Source organism: Ambystoma mexicanum, chromosome 1p (genome assembly GCF_040938575.1).
Source record: "Ambystoma mexicanum isolate Mex_15411 chromosome 1p, UKY_AmexF1_1, whole genome shotgun sequence".
Classification (NCBI taxonomy): domain Eukaryota; kingdom Metazoa; phylum Chordata; class Amphibia; order Caudata; family Ambystomatidae; genus Ambystoma; species Ambystoma mexicanum.
The window spans coordinates 179834044-179851581 of NC_090921.1; the positions used below are offsets into that span (position 1 = coordinate 179834044).

General features: G+C 47.7%; 1 protein-coding gene across 12 annotated transcripts in view; it reads right to left on the bottom strand.

Moving 5' to 3' along the window:
* The window catches only part of KDM6B (lysine demethylase 6B), a 2050345-nt gene that overhangs the window by 199822 nt on the left and 1832985 nt on the right, over positions 1-17538 (bottom strand). For all 12 annotated transcript variants that reach the window (XM_069646240.1, XM_069646239.1, XM_069646242.1 and 9 more), the window contains one exon: positions 739-865. In XM_069646240.1, the coding sequence (XP_069502341.1) occupies positions 739-865 (127 nt within the window). The remainder of the gene's footprint in view (positions 1-738; positions 866-17538) is intronic.

A 17538-nucleotide genomic window follows, 5' to 3' on the forward strand; every position in this document is an offset into this window, starting at 1 on the left:
ATAGAACAAATGTCTTTGTCCAGGCACAATCCATTACAAATGCAGCGATTCAGGGTGTAAGCAGCTGGAATTCAGTAAAAAGGGTAATAAATCCCCCCCCCCCACTATTCGAAATAAGATTCAAGTATATCTTCAAATAAACATCTTGTTTTCTTGAAATTTAGCCACCCCACTGAAAGCAGCAGAAAATAAGCACATGATACTGAGGCAGAACGTAATCGATGCCACTTTTGTTGCTATGATCTTCCAAAGAAAGCTTGTAACACAATCAGAATGTAGAAAAATCTGGTGCAAATGGCACACCCCCCTTTACGTTCTCCTCTTGGCTTACATACAGGAGGATGAGATTTTCAATGATCAAGACTGCAGTCACCCAGTACTCTATATCATCAAATTGGACCATGGGACCAAAAGCAGAGTCCTGGAGATCTGGAGGATAGCATTCAACTTATACAGCCCTATACTCTGACTCAATGCCACCCTCTGATCAAACCCTCAGACCTGGAGGTCCTACATCTTTGTAGTTGTAGACATGGCTTCTACAATTAAAATCACATTTTATGCTCCTTGCCAATTCCCTTTACACCCCATTTTTCAATAATCCACCCCCCGCCCACCCTCCCCCCATCTTCCAAAATTGGAAGTGCTTAAAATATAATCAACGTGTTATAAAAAAAAATGGACAATTCCAGGGCCCCATCAGATGACAAAACAGTAATGCATGGCTTTAGGACATACATAAATACTCGGAGTGGGTGGGTTGAGTTTTTCTCTGGGGAGGTTCGCCTCTGACCCCATCTGTGGCTTCACGGAGTAGGACTGCAACACATAAGACTCCTTGAACGTATCTTTCTGTTTCACGTTCCTGCAGTAGAAAGAGGGAGAAGAGAGCAAGTATGAGATTCTCTTGGGATGAGACAAGAAGTATAATGGAATGCATGAAGGGGGAAAATGGGAGGGTTTGGCAATGAATAACAGGGTGAGGGGGATGGTGGGATGGGACCTCTAGGGCAGTTATCGAGACAAGGTCTCTTTCCGAGACTTTGGTCGCCCTTCAGTGGGCATCACCATCGCACATCCTGTGGGAGCAAGGGAAAGCAAAAATATAAAAGGAGGCAACACACCCCCAAAGGGGCTTTCATAGCTTAGCAGTGGTTTGAAAGTCTGCGGATTCTGCTGGAGACTTCAAGTACTCAAAACAGTATCTAACCTCCTCAGGAGGTCAAAACAATGGAGATTCCAGCAAAATGCAGAACAGGAGGTCCCATCAAAAATGACAAACAGGGTTGGAATGACAGAAGATTGGGGACAGGGAATGAAGGGTATGCATGATCAATGGAAGAGTCCATTGTAAGGATTGTATGATATCCATTTCCAGATCATGTAATAGAACCAAGCAAAAAGAGGTTGCAGTTTGGTGCTCAAAGGCTGGGAAAAAGAAAACCGAGCAACACTATCCACAAGAAGCCAGGTGGACAACATGCCAAGGAAATGCCTCTGTTGATTGCGGGAAAGGAGTGGAGTACACTCATTGATCAGCAAACACCCAAGGCACTGCCTCAGCTAAGGTGCACAGGTCAACCTGTTTCAGTCCATTCTGTCAAGCCTATGTGAATAGATAGGATACCAGTCTAGCATTACTGGTGGTTCCTTGTATGGAGATGAAGTTCACTCTAAGCACCAAGTGGAGAAGCCGGTTTGTAGTCACATTAAAAGGTTCTATATATTTATGTATTTATGTATTGCAGGGCTGTGGAAACCTTTTTTATGTCCATCTGAAGAACCTTCTTGTGGCTTTCTCAGTAGGTCAGATTAGAAAGCAAAGGTTAAGAGGGCTAGAGAAATGGCAGAACCCCAACCTACAATAGCTATAGTGCTGCAAATAACCAGATTGGCTAGGTTCCAATTACAAGTCTCACAAGCCATTAAATTCTGGTACTTCAAATATGTTCCCTATTGGAGCAAGATTAGATTACATTTCCCAAAATGCATAGGCTTATCAAGTAATCGCATAGAAATAAAAGTGTTGTCCAGTCAACATTTGAAAATTCTACATTGACTATCAACACTGAAATCTGTAGCCTAAGGGGTGAACTTGGGTTGAAAATGTAAACCCTGATAACACATGCCCCACTCAGTGAAAAAAGGAGAAATGCTAGGAGACAAGACATACTGGACAAAACACTGAAGTCCTCAGTTCTTTGACAATGCTAGGCTTGGCATTGAACCATCAGGCCAAACATTTGATTTCAATGTGAATTGACCCTTTGGCCCACCTGATCTCTACCTTCTCTAACTTTCAGTGTTATACGGATGACACCCCGCTCTCTTTCAGGCTCCCCTCAGCATCCTTTTCTCTCTCGCTCATTCCAGATGGTCTATGCAAGCTTCAGGATTGGTGCGCCTCCAGCGATCTCTGTCTTAATGCCTGTAAAACAGATCCTTCTCATTGGGACTCCTACTGTCACATTCTACAGGGAATGACAGCGCTGGTTCATCTGCAGCGTTCACGCGAAGAAGAGCCCTCACGAGCTCCCCTCTGGAATAGATACAGGTTGCCATGGCGCTTGTTTGCACGCCGGCGCGTCTCGTGTCAGCTGACACCTTGCAGGCGTAAGGAACGTGCACCTAAACCACGCCCCTCTGTACTTTAAAGCACCGCTACTCGTACAGCTCTTTGCTGCCAATTGTACCGTTACTCAGACCATCCACCTTATGGCGATTTGCAAAAACGCAAAATTTGCCATTTCCCGCAATTGCCGCTATAAATCATTAAATGAGCGTGAAAAAGACACGTTAGCTCAGTAGGCTGCTGATTGCAGCAGCTTGAGGGTTAACACCTCCGGCTCTGCGTTGCAGGCCCAGGATTGGGGGAGGGTCATGCAGGCCTGGGAGATGCACAGCATTTGGCTGTGACCCCAGGCTCCTCCAAGGCTCATCGAGTGCCCGCCCTGCCGAGCTGACAGAGTTGGTGAAGCGTAGCCAGGTAAGCACTGGCCTGTCCACTCATCTGCCCCCAACTCAGAGCACCCTAGGAGGCCACTGGACTGTTTTCATTACCGGCGCTCGACAGGAAAGTAAATTACTTTCCTGTCGAGCGCCGGAAAAGAAAGCATAAACGTAATGCTTTCTGACGCTCGTCTACAATTGGTATCATGCAGCCCAGCCTTGATTCAAGGCTGGGCTGCATGATACAAACGCTCGTAGCTGTATTTGTTTTCAAATTGCTTTACAATTGGTATCATGCAGCCCATGATACCAATTGTAAAGCAATTAGAAACGAAGGCTGGGCTGCATGATACCAACGCTCGTAGCTGTATTCGTTTCAAATTGCTTTACAATTGGTATCATGGAACTTGGTTTCTACATCCTCTGGGACTTCAACATTCTACAGTGAACTACTCACCAAGTGCATATTGACGCTTTCCGGTACATGCACCAACTCGTCACTAGAGCATCCCTCGTGCCGCCCGGGTTACTCTCCTGTACTAACCTACCTTTTTATTATTTTGTCCTTTCGTTGTTTTCCCTCTATTTGGACTTCATTCAATCCTGCCAGTTTTCCCTTCAGGTCTGTGTTTGAATTATTTATCCATTTATTTCTGGGATGCTCTGGTGTATTACATTTATGTAGAGGGTAATAGTTTACTTCTTTTGTAGGTTAATCCTATAGCAGAGTCCACTCAAACCCTATCTAGGTACTCCTTAGTACTATTGTTTTCTTGCATTCCTTCATACCTTGGCTCCTCGAACCACCTTTGTATTTCTTTGCAGCATTGGTTGGCGGTGTGTGTTCTCCGCGCTCTTTTAGGTGATTGGCAATTCTGCCTGTTCAGGTTGAAACAGCAGAAGGGCACATCGCAGAAAAGAGCCCCTCCTTGAGGAAGCCTGAATCTTAGAATTCAGGGGGTGTCTGTCAGGTTACCAGAGGCAGTCTTGTGACTATCTGTGGGGAAACTACCGTCTCCAAGGTCGCCTATCTACAGGTAGTGATCCAATTACCGGAGCAGGGAGTAACACCTACTCACGCTTTCCCCCTCTCTCTCTGGCTTTCCACCTTGGGCCATCTTCCTTCGCCTTCCTGTGAGGCAAAAAAGCTTGGAGTCATCTTCAAATCCACTCTCTCCTCTCCTCACCTTTTTACATCACAGACCATGCAAAGAAGGCCCACCACCAGCTGCACCACGTCCGAGGTATTCTTCCTTTTCTCACCCCCTCGAATCTCACTGTCTGCAGAGCCCTGGTTCTCTCTAGGCAGGACTACTGCAACAGCCTCTTTCTCTGCCAACCTTCTCCTCTCCGCCCTTTGCAACCTATCCAGAACAGGCCGCCCTTTGCAATCTATCCAGAACAGGACTGCAAGACTTGTCCTTGGCCTCAAGCCCAGGGACCGTATCTATTGTCCTGAAATCTCTCCACTGACTCCCGGTGGCTGCAAGGATCATGTTCAAGACCCTCCATTTCCCACAAGGCTTTCTGGGGACGGGGTCCGCACCACATCCAACTCTCTTCCTAAATAGCTTCCCTCTCGAGCCCTTTGCTCAGCTACCTTAAACTCGGATAATAAAACGCATCTCCAGGCAGAGTAAGGGGTAGATCTCTCGCCTCTGCAGGTGCCTCCCTCTGGAATGGCCTCCCTGCTACTCTTAAACTTGAGACGGACCACCTGAAGTTCTGAAAGATGCTCAAGGCCTTCCTTTTCTCCTCCTACCCGTCTGCTGCACCGACTGGTTTCATTGCTACCCTCAGTGTCTCACTGAGTACCAGGCTCCTCCTTGATCAGACCCCCCTGCACTGCCTCCACACCTACCACACACTTAATTGGCTGAAACTGCAACCCTTCGGTCCCCTGTCTCCTTGAACTTAACCAGAGCCATGCTGCCCTGGCTGCACTTGCTCAGAGCCGCGCTGTCCTAACTGCCCTTCCCCCTTTCCCTGGCATGATCTGAATGACAGATTTGTCTTCCTCCGTCTTCCTTGTCTGGTCACGCCTAGGAACACTTATGTACAGGCGTACTTATCAATTAGTATCTGTATTCTCATATTTTACACTGGTGTCAAATCGCTACATGTCACCTCCATATTTTATTGTACCCAATACATGTTTTACCCCTTTCATTAAAATAAAATTCATGCTTTTTAGAGTTGTATTACTGCTCTGAATCTATTTATCGCAACATTTTGTTCCATGTGAGTGGGTTTTATTAGTGAGGCTGAACTGGGAATAATTATCTGGAGGGATCTGATTGGAAGGAGTTGGCTTATTCTATCAATGGCAAGCACTATGTATGCCACGGCCATATTACATCTGAAAGCAAAACTATGTCTGCTTTCACTTCAAACATTAATAGAATACGTGATTTAGGGATAGAGAAGCCATAGCTATATAGTCTGAGAACCAGCATCTTCTCCCTTCATGCCAATGAAATACATGATTTTATAGAGGAACATAGGTTGGATATTTTCTTTATTACTGAAAATTAGGTAATTTCCCGCGTTTAGGGTACCTAATTCAATCCATAAATCGTACTATGAAGAGGAGAGGTGGTGTATCTGATCATAAATCCAGTTTAAAGGTCTCCCACTTGGATCCCCTTAATTGGAATGATTTGTCACAAGTGGGGCATAGGGTTGTCTCATTTAAGATACTATTGGAATATAGACCTCCAGGACCAGCAAAGTCTTTCCTGGAAAATGTTGACTTATTCCTGTTGTCAGGCATTAAGCATCATGAGCTGGTCTGCATTAGCGACTAACATCTGGCTTGACTACTTACCTTCCTCAGATTCCACAGAGTTGTGAAAAATACTGAAGAGTCCCGACCTGAAGCCACTCTATGTGACCTCTTCTCACCTGTAGGGCCACTGCCTAGACCCATTCTGGTCTGCGGATCACGACTTCCCATGATCAATACAATGCCTGTTTCATAGTCAGATCATTATACTGTTCTCCTTTAGTCTTAGAAAGGAAATGGAGCATACATCTGACCAGCCAAGTGCAGCAAGCCCAAAGATCGGTAAGAAATACTGGGACGCGTACTACATGGGGCCTTGGAATCTATAGATTCATCACGGAAATGCGATTACTTCTTTTCAAAGTAAGTGTCAATTATGGATGCTATCTGTACAAAATATGCACCACTGTCAACGAGGATGAAGAAAAAAACTTAAGCCATGGTACTCTCCCTCTTCAACTTAAGAACAAAATACAGGGCAACAAAGAAAATGGAGGAAGCTTAGAACCTCATGCTGAAATAGATTTTAAGGATTATAAAGGCAACAATATTTATTGACAATAACAAATTACTTTTATAACAAATTATAAATACCGAAAACATTTTTGAATTTTCTGTTAAGAGTAAATATGGGGATGGGGTAAGGTATTAAAAACAGGTGGGGTAATAAAGCTAGGGAAGAAATGGTTTTGTTATTTTAACTTTGTTTAAAAGGTTTATTATTGTATGCGTTAAGACCTCAATGAACCCCTCATTAGATTAAGCTTAAGCATTTAATTATTTACGAGTAAAATGAAAGCCGGTCAATAGAAGATTGCAAAGAATGGGCCAATGGGCCCAAACACTAACATCACATCCACTCATGTTCTTCTAACTGAATCAGATAATTACTAGAGCGTTGAGCATCTGTTTGACTTCAAAGCAGTCGATTTGTTACTCGAGCTCACCCCATTAATGACTACTTGTCAATGCTTCCCCTCTCACAGGGTTCTGTTCTGGATAAGCTCAAAAATTATATAACGATGATGCTGAAGAATCACAACCTGGACCCAAATGAATGACTGAATAATCGCCTAGTGGCAGGTGTCCCCATGCCAGGAAAAATCCTGGAAAAAGTAGTTGCGACCCAGATCGAGGATCATGTTGACAAGTTTGCTTTATTAGAAGCTTGCCAATATGGGGTCCAGCCAGGATTTGGTACAGAAACGGCACGGATAGCGGTCTGGGATGAGCTTCTCCGGGCCTTTGCTAGAAATGCTGGATTTGTCTGGGGCATTTGATTCCGTGGACAACAGTCTCTTACTAGGACGATTGAGAAAAGTTGGGATGGTGCAAGACCATGCTATGAACTGATTAGGCTCCTTCCTATCTGAATGCCGGCAGCAGGTGGAATTGGGGGTGCGGGGTATCTTGGTATCCGTCAGATTCTCTTTCCCAGGGTGTGGCGTACCAGAGGGCTTGTCACTCTGTTTTTCAGTCTGTACCTGAAACCTCTAATGGACATCTTGAGGAAACAAGGTTGAAATTCAAATCGTATGCCGATGATAAACAGATTTTTGTTAGCTGGGTAATTTTAAGATTTTGTTTCACAGAATTGGAGAGTTTGGATAATATTGGAAACTGGATGTCACTAAACTGGCTCCAACTCAAAATGGAGGTGGACTTGTTTGGGTTGCAACACTGCCTTCTAGACGATGAGATGCGTCCGCCCACCACATGCTTTCTGGGCTCCCGCCTACATTTCTTTTACAAAAATCATAAATGTAGGCTGCATTTGGCAAGATAATCTATATGTGAAAATCGGGTAGGAGTGAAACTTCAAACAGCTGCTTGTCATTCCATATGTTGCATCTGAAGATCAAACCGTTGTGGGGGCATTTGTCAATTCCCAGCTGGACTATGCGAATGGACCCAGGAGAACATCAGAACCTGCTACAGAAGCACAAAATGCCGGATTGAGACTGATCTTTACAGTCCCTAAATCACTGCCAATTTCAGCTCTGCACCACTCCCTTCATTGGTTGTCAGTTGGTGACAGAACTGATATTTAGGATCTTGTGTCCGGTCTATAAATCCCTGAATAACTTCGATGCGCTGATGAAATGTTGGATGCCCCGCCCTCCTGTTGCATTTCCAGGGGAGACTGTTCGCAGTACGCGGTCCCAGACCACGGAACGGTTTTCCTTGGGAGATTAGGAAGAAGGAAACACTTTTAGTTTAAGGAAATCCTTTAAAACATTACTTTAAGTAACTTATCTTGATCGGCGGTGGCCAGAATATTCATTCACCTCTAAAAAGAAATATCGTTTTTTTTTTTTAACCATCAGCGCCTAGATGCGGTTAACTCTGCCCAGTCCTGCGAGTTACGAATAATTGAAACAATCAAAAAACACCAACAGATCACCTTTAGACAAGAGCATCAGGATTAATTGGGCATCAGTATCAAACTATTTCAGTCAGGTATGAACATTTCAAGAAGGATGCAATTCAGCCACAACTCCAGGATGATTGTCTAGTATTAGACTGGACTTTTATATTCTGGACGGTGTACAGATGTATATGAGGCCAACCTAGTTGGTGAACAGGGGCAACTCTGGGTGCTGGAGCCAAACCAATCAACTTAGCATGGAGAGTGGTCAAGGCTAATTCTCAGGAAGCGGCGAGCCTGGTCAAGAGTCGACAATGAGTCTACAAGGTAAGTAATCATGGATTACACTTGGACAAATAGTCATACAATTACGATATTTATGGCGAAGCAAACACTATAAAAATTACTATAAGCAAGTAATCAGTTACTCACCATAGTGACTAATGTACTCTTAGTCATTACTCCCCTTTCCTCCATACTGCATGGGCGTCCCTCCCAAGGGACGCGAGACGGAACCTTTTTCCACCAGAAAAAACCTTCCCCTTTAAATTTAGAGGTGCGCGGGGGTGCTGCCCTGGGAGCATACGCTGCCCCGACTGTGCCCTCCGTCGCCACACCTCAGTCCACAGACGCATCGACAATAGTTTAACATTGCCTAATGACACCAGTTTTATTAGGGGGGGGAGGATGGTGGGACGCATGGAGGAAAGGGGACCAAGAGTATGTTGGTGAGTAACTTATAATTACTCTTCCGCCCCGTCCCCTTTCCTCCATACTGCATGAGCGATTACAACTGAGTGTAGCCTCGGGGTGGGGAGGAGACCCTCCTTAAGCAAACAGGTTTCTAAGAACCGCCTGTCCGAACGCTGTGTCTGATCTAGAGCCGGCATCCAAACAGTAGAGCTTGCAGAAAGCCGAAGGGGTGGCCCATGTGGCTGCCCTGCTTATGACTTACCAGGGGACATGCCGCTCGAATGCAATGGCCGTTGCCTTGGCTCCGACTGCGTTGGCGCGCATGTTGGCAGGCAGTGGCTTATGCTGTCCCTCGCAAGCTTCTTTGATGGCCACGACCATCCAACGGGCTGGGCTATGGAGGCCTGATATCCCGGTCTTGCTATAACGCTAACCTGGTATCCACGGGGATGTCACTCAGCCTGTTCTGGCCTCTTACGACCTCGAACCCTTCCCTGGAGTCTTCTCGACTGGAGACTGGGCCTTGTTTTCTTGGAAAGTGTGCTCTCCTTCCTGCTTTCAGCGCAGGGGCGCGTTGATTGATGCGGGCTCGTTGCTGCCTAGTTACTTCACTGGCAAAAGTCCGACAGGTAAGTATAATGAGTCTTTTGAACAGTTCTCTAACTTCATTCCTTTCCTTCCTTAGATGATGGCCGGCGTCCGGGGATGGCGACGTGCTGCTGAGATGAGTAGCGCTGAAGATGAGTGAGAGCGCGATGCGACCCTTTCGTATTTGTATTGAACTGAGTTCTTTTTCTGTGTCTTTTAGGTGCCGCAACGTTTTCAGTGTAGATGCCGGTTATGAAGAAGAAATGCAGCGAGTAAGCGCGGTATGCGGCGCCTCTAGATGTTTCCACGCTAACCTGGAGTGTCTTTTCCCTCTTGCAGATGGATGAGAAGTTCCGGAGACAGAGTTCCCCCAGAGCGGCTGGGATTCAGGTAAGCGTTTGAAGCTCGTACAGTCTTTAAAAATAAGAGAAGATTTGCTGAATGCTTACTAATGCCTTTTTTCTTTTCCTTTCCCTTAGGAAGCAGCGTGCCGGGATGGGAATGACACCGCCGAAGATGCCCGCAGTACAGAAGTGATGAATGATGGGCAGAAGCGCCGCAAGGTAAGGCTGTTCCCAATGGTGTTCTTGTTCTTGCAGGAGCTGAGAGCAGAAGAAAGATGCAGTCCTACTGGAGAACGGTCCGAACACGGTGAGTGTCACGCTGCAGGTGCAGAAAACACAAAGCAGGTTTCTCAGCCTGGGCGTGGCTTAAATAGTCTCTGGGTATCCCAGGTGTTTCTGGGCTGAACCACACCCAAAAGACTAGACTGCACATGCAGTTCCGGGAACCAAAATATGTGGGGGCATCCATCTTGTCCCCATCAATGCACTACAAGTCCAATCCCCAATGTTATGCTACGGGAGTGAGTCTGATTCCACAAGCCCCAAGTCTGACTCCAAGTGGGTCTTTTGAGGGATGGAGAGGCCATTGAGGGCCATGTAGGTGATCGTGGCCTGGCTCCAGCCTCACCTCTTGGAGGGATGGGGACATGAGGGTCAGGAATCATGACACTTGCTCCCGCGAAGGTGACGTGTGTCTGACTTGCGGAAGCCCTTGGTCCTGTCGGAGTAGAATTTCAGGGCACGCCTGACATACAGACAGTGCAGAACCCTTTGGCAGGCATCACTATTTCTTTGTTCAGATGGAATGTGGAAGGCACCTTAGGTAGGAATGCTGGGTGTGACCGCAGTACTACTTTATCCCTGTCAAACTTAGTATAGGGTTCCGAGGAGACCAGCGCCTGGATTCTGTTTATCCTGCAAGCCGAGGTGAGGCCCACTAGTAAGGCCGTCTTGATGGTGACCAGCCTGATGTCCGCGGACGCCATTGGCTCAAATGGTTTGTGCACCAGGGCACCCAACACTATATTGAGGTCCCACACAGGCCTCTTGATGGGCAGGTAGAGTCTGGCGAGGCCCGTTAGATGTGTTAACAATAGGGTTATAAGAGGAGAAGTCCTCTTCCTCTAAGTTTCTGTAGGCCCCTATGGCTGCCAAGTAAGTGCGGGAAGTATCTACCTGCACGCCCGAGTGGACGAGGTGCGCCGAGAAGGAAAGCACATTGTCTAATGTAAATGCAATGGGGTTGATATCCTTACAGTCTGCCCAGTGGCAGAACCTGGTCAACTTGCTCTTATACTGGGCCCTGGTAGCTTTACTTCTAGCGCCCTGTATGATCTCTAGTTTATCCTGGGACCGGCTGAGGTATCCTAGCGTGACCTGCTCAGGAACCACGCTGTGAGGGATAGTTTCTCTGGAGCGGGGTGAATGACCCTGCCCCCCTGCTGCGCCAGAAGATGTGCTGGGCCCATCGGAAGGCGAATGGGAGGTCTCAGAGAGGCGGAGCAGCTTGGAGAACCATGGCCTGCATGGCCACTATGGTGCTATCAGAATGACGCCAAGTTGGCGAGACTCCTTGATCTTACATCAGTGGCATGGGCTGGAAGGCAAATACGGTTGTGCCGTTTCACTGAATCTGAAATGCGTCGCCCAGGGAGCCAGGGCCCTGCCCCTGCCAGGAGGCTAACTGTTGGCACCTCCTGTTGTCCCAGGAGGCAAAGAGGTCCACCTGGGGGTTTATTTCTAATGCGCACCAAACCCAGAGGACAGGGCGCAGCAGTAGGAAGATGCAAGGCTTACAGGTTTCAAATCGTTCACAAAATAACATAAATTTACAGGTACAGTTACTTACAGGCAGGTACAGATACTTGAAGGTATAAATGTTCAGATTATGTACAATTCAAATATATATGCAGTTCCAACTGTTATTTACAATGATGGACAATGTCAACAAGGCGTAGGGTAGTGTGACAGTTATGACAGTTTAGCTAGCCTTCAGTTAAATTGAGATAGGAGATCTATCTCTTTCTAAATTGTGGATAAGGTTGGTCTAGTCTCAGCTCGTGAGGCAGGGAGTTCCAGAGTTTGGCAGCCTTCACAGGAAAACTATTGCCACCGATCTTAGCGAGTCTAAATCTCGGTACCACGAGGCAATTAGCGTTTCTGTTTCTTGTTGGCCTATTAGAGATTCTTCTTAACAGTTTGTCTATTAAGTAGCTAGGGGCAACATTGTTTAAGGCTTTGTGGGTCAAGGAGGCCATTTTTAGCTGTATTTTATAATGGGTAGAGAGCCACTTGTGTTGACGTCTGGTCAAGGCAATGTGTACTCTTTTTTATGCCTAGTGCAGCTCTTAGGGCGTTATTTTGCAGAATTTGTAACCTCTGAATAATTGCTTTGTTAGCTCCACTGTAGAGAGCATTGCAGTAATCTACACTGGAGAGAATTAATGCTCTTCGCAGGATAATGCAGCTGTCATTTGACAGGAATGGCTTGCCAGCTCTAATAAGCTTACATGTGTAGGCTGTGGTAGAGGTCAGAGATGTCCCCATCGGCATAGATCATCAGTACGAGGTTGTTTAGCTGCCACTCTTAATTGTCCGCTCCCAGCCTGCCCGCCTCCAGGTTGGACTCCCCAGGCAGGTGGACGGCCATGAGGTAGATGTTCTCCAGGGCCCATTCCCACATGCTGACTGCCAGTCTGCACAGTGGAGGGGACCTGGTCCCTCCCTGCTAGTTGACATAGAACATGCTGGTTGAGTTGTCTGGATGAGGATGACCTTGCCCTTGATAACCGCAAGGAAGGCTCAGAGCGTTAGCCAGATCGCATTCAATTCCAGCCAATTGAAGTGGTATTCCTGCTCCTGCCGAGTCCAGGTGCCTGTGACATAGTGGTTGACCAGGGTGCCCCCCCCCATCTCTCTCGAGAGGAGTCCATAGTGATGGTGACCGGTGGGGTAGGTTGCCAGAAGGGCTTGCCCGTCCGCAGGTTGCAGTTCCTGGACCACCATGTGAGGTCCGAGTGAAGAAAGGAGAACGATGAGCATCTCTGCCCGAGAGCTCCGTTCCTGGTAACAATACGCTGCAAAGTGCTGCTGTATCCTCGTCATCCTGAGTCTCGTGTGGGGGACAGCCAATAGGACTGCTGCCATGAGACAGAGTCGGTACCACCAGGTCAAAGTCACTTCGCTGCAGAGGAAGTGCGCTGTGGCCCTCTTGATGGCGGTGATCTTGTCCTCCGAAGGAAAAAAAAAAAACCCTCAGCCTGTGTCCCACATGAGTCCCAAGAAGGTCGAAGTCTGCGTAGGCTGCAGCTGCGACTTCTTGAGATTGAGTGAAAAGCCCAGATTGTGAAGTGTGTTCATGAGGGCGTGCAAGCTGCCGTGCACCGCTTCCAGAGATGAAGCCCTGACGAGCCAGTCGAGGTACGGATAGATGTGGTGGCCCCGAGGAGGGGCGCCACTGTATTCATCAGCCTGTAAAAGATCCTGGGGGCCGAGTTGAGGCCAAAGGGAAGCACCTTGTATTGGAAATAGTAGCCCATGATCCTGATTCGTAGAAAAGAACGATGGGGCTGCCAGATCGGGATGTGTAAGCAAGCGTCCTTCAGATCCAGGGAGCACATCCAGTCTCTCCTGCTATTCAAGCTGGCGTAACCATCTTGAATTTTTGCAGAGGTAGGGAGAGGTTGAGGGTGGAAAGGTCCAGCACAATTCTCAGGCCCGCCTGGTTCTTTTTCTGAATGGCGAAAATCCTGGAGTAGAAGCCCAAGCCTCTCTGGGAGGCTGGGACTTCTTCCACAGCCTGGCTCTCGAAAAAAGTGACTGGATCGCCGCTAAAACAGCTGCTGTCCCACCCTGTGGAGCGGAAGAGGGAGGAGAGGTTGGGATGGGTAGGCGCTACCCTGTGGATATTACCGAGAGGATCCAGGGGTCCGCAAAATTCTGGCACCAGAACTGTGCATGGAGAGCAAGCCTGTCCCCCACTAAAGACATGTGGACCCGGAGGGGCGTGTCCTGCCTTCTTTTCCTATGAGGCTGTTGCGGAGGAGGGGGACTGGAAAAAGCCCTTACTCTAACCACCCCCAGTTTTCTTGTTTGCACCAATGTTGGGTCGGCGAACAGTCAGTCTGCCTGGACCTCCGCTCTTGGAAGCCACAGAACCCTTTGTATGTACAGCCCTTGTCGGAGCACTGCTATGACTGGGTGTACGTTTTGGGCTTGGCCTTTGTCAGGATGGATAAAGACTTGGCTGTTTGTGAGACCTTTTTCTTTTTGTCCAGCTCCTAGTCTGTGGTGGAGTGGAAGAGGTCACCCCCTTAAAACGGAAGGTCTAATATGCGTTCATGGACATCCGGGTTGAATTTAGCATCACAGAGCCAGGCAGTTCTTCTCATGTCCGTGGCAATGCAGATGGCCTGGCCAGAGGTGTCAATGTGGGCCACGGGGGACTCCACAATGTCTTGTGCCACCATCTTGGCCTCAGCCAGCCCCGACTTGAATGGTGATTGGCTCTGCGCCGGAAACTCAGGGAGGAAATCGTCAATTTCCTGCCAAAGACTCTGGTTAATGGCTGCCAGCATGGCATCGGCGTTGCCTTGAAAAAGAAGCAGGGACGCGTTGGAATACAGCTTCTTTCCGTACGCCTCCAAGATCTTCTCCTTGCCTAGCAGCAAAGCGGAAGAAGAGGCCGAGGACGACTGAGGCTCGGAGTATAGAGATGCTGCAGCGATCACTGCAGAGTGCGGCTGAGGGTGGGCCGACAGCAAGAGTGTATCCCCCTCCATCTGCCTGTACTTGGCATCCAGGTGTCGATTGACCGGCTGGACAGGGTGGTGCTTGAGCCAGCCCTTTTTGGCCAAGGCGAGTACGTCCTTCAGCATCGGGGTCCCTGTTCTCGCTGCGGGACGTAGCGCGATGACTTAAGCAAGGACCCCCCTCAGATGGTTGCTCGAACTCGGTTTGAGGAAGGCCAAAGTACTCTGCCAGCCCGATAGAAAATTCTCATAAATGTGCTAATTCCCTTCACCTAAGAGACCCCTAGCAACTTTTCTGGATTTTGAGGACTTGATTTTTTTACCTGGGGAGTGTGATTTTTTCCCCCCACTCATGTATTTTGATGTATGTTTTACTCTTGTGTTCTTTGATTATGGAGTTTTAGACAACTCCATAGGCATCATCTTGTCGTGTGTTACACAGCACCCTCAGTGCAGTGACACAGGGAAGCCTTTTAGGCTGTCCCAAGGTTTAGATACATTCTTTGGGATAAACTACTGTCTCCCAGAGAAATTAAAGTTAAATTGACTTTCCTAGTCTTTAAACTCCTAGACCCAGCACACACCACTTTACAATAGAGTGCTGGAGGGGTTACCTAGTATCCCCTGTGTCTAGAAACTCATGTAGCAGTCAAATGCTACCTGTTCCGCTCACCTGGTGTCCGCGGGGGCGCCACACGATACTGGATGGAGGTACAAGCGCTATCCCGGACCCCTCTCTGCTTGGTTATGTGCCAGATGTTGGGTAGCGCCTATAACAGGAGAATGGAGGGATAAAATACCGGTTCTGTGATGGGTGGCCTCCCACCTCCCTTTGGTCCAAATTCCCTCCCTTGGGGTTATTGCCCACCTTAGGTTTTTGTGCATTGAAATCTCTGTGCAGGGGAGCATGGTTGGTGCGGGCGTTTAGTGGACCTAGTTGCTTCACTGGCCTGTGTGCCCTTATGTCGGGTCCAGACCGGCTGTGACTCCGACTCAGCTTGCTGTCTTCCAGGTGAGTTATAATGTCTATTCCATCTTTATTCTGTCTTTCTTTACCTCTGTTTTCGCTGTCTTCTCGGCGTCTTGCTCCACTACGCTGTTCCCTAAGAATGTCTTTGTTTTCACAGGGATGGTTGCGATCTCGGAGTTGCAGTGTCAATGGCGAAAACCACGGTGAGTTATTGATGCGGAGTGCTGCGCTGTGTATTGGTTTTAATTGCTAAACTGTGTTCTCTTTTCTTTGTACAGGTTGCAATGATGTTCCAGAGTGATGAGTGATCGAAGCGCTGCTTGCCCAGGTAAGTGCTTGGATAATGCTGACCTTCCTTCTCCCTTGCAGGTTGCGCTGAAACCCAGAGATGGGCAAGGTAAGAGAAGCACGGGGTGCTGCCAGAACTCGCTGCTTGCCCAGTTAAGAATTGTTATTAATGCTGTCCTTGTTTCTTTACCTTTGCAGGTTGCTGCAAACTCCGGAGATGGGCGAAGTAAGCGAAGCGTAGGATGGATTCAAGACCAGTTACTTCACAGGTAAGTAAGTGTTCTTGCTCGCTAATGCTGTTCTTGTTCTCCCAGGTTATTAATGGAATCAGGATCTAGGGCTTCAGGATCGGGCCGCCGGAGAAGTAGATGAGCAGGAGCTGGACACAGTGATCGTTACGCTGCAGGAGTGCAGAATAACGCGAAGCGTGTTCTGCAGTTTGGGTGTGGTTTAAATAGCCCAGGCCAAGTAGTTCCAGGCCAAGCCACACCTAAAACACTAGACCGCATGGCTTGGTTCTAAAGAACCGAGTTGTGTAATAGGCCTCCAGGTCTTCTCTTTTCGCCGTTTCTTTTTGGAAAGGTCCTCCTAGAGTTTCTCTGTGCGCCAAACTAGGTTTGGTCCCTTTGTTTCTACACCTTTGGCGGGCTTCAGTACTGAAGACCGCCTCTGGTGTCCGAGTGTCCAAGGTGGGCTCTTGTTGATCGAAGCCTTCTTCCTTTGCACTGATTTGCATGAATACCAATGTTCAAATTACATTATTTTATGTTGGGCGTATTTTCACAATGTTTCATATTTGGACAATTTGACAGTTCATTTTATATTATTTACGCCCTGAAAACGGCCCAGTTAGGGTTGAAACATGCGTTGACGTTGGTTTTGTTATGGCTGTTTCTGACGATTAACGCTGAATTTCAAGTCACTTTCCTATATGGTTACTTCTATTGATTCTCAGAACATAGAGTGCATTAGGGTCTTTTGTTCAATTTTACCATGAAAGTGCAAATTTCTTCTATAACAAAAATTGAAAATCTAAATCAGTGGCTCTGATAATTCTTTCTCAATAGTCTTTTGAGTTGACTTACATGATCAGTCAATGAACATAGTACTCTCCCAATATTTGTGAATTCTGTGGGTAGCGCAGACAGTGGCTGTCTGGCAAACACTTGATATATCTTGTTCTAAAGGTTTTTTTTTGAGAAATTACCCTTTTTGCTTTCACTGCTGCTGCACACCCGACAATTATCCAATTTCTCAGGACATATATAATTCCTATTTACACATCCAACTCAAGGATAATTTCTTAATCACACTTACTGCTGGTATGGAACTGCCTGCACTATCGATAGGGCCGGAGCAAGCGGCAGAGGCTGAACAGGGTCCAGGGGTGCCTGTACTGGGGCCTGTGGCACCAGAGCTATTGGCAGGAGCACGTCCCTGAGGATGAACCCCATCCGAGGAGATTTCCTGAGTCAGAGGAACCTTCCAAAGAAATCTGTCCTCACAGGCCAGAGGGTTGGTAGGCGAGATTAACGAGGTAGCGGGCGGATGCTGGAGCCGTTGCGTACCCTGCCTATACGGACGCAGCATAAACCTGCCCTGCGCAAATGAACGGTAGGCTGTAGGCCATATACCTGGTTGACACCAGTCCCACCTTCTCACACATTCCTCCACCTGCTCCCTGCCTTGGTGCGGTATCAGGCGGATGTCGGAAATGTCTGGCACAGTGGGCATTTTGTCGAGCTGCCTTCCACATGCCTGTGTCGTGTTGCTTGGCTCACTGGGCCCAGCCCAGTCCTTGA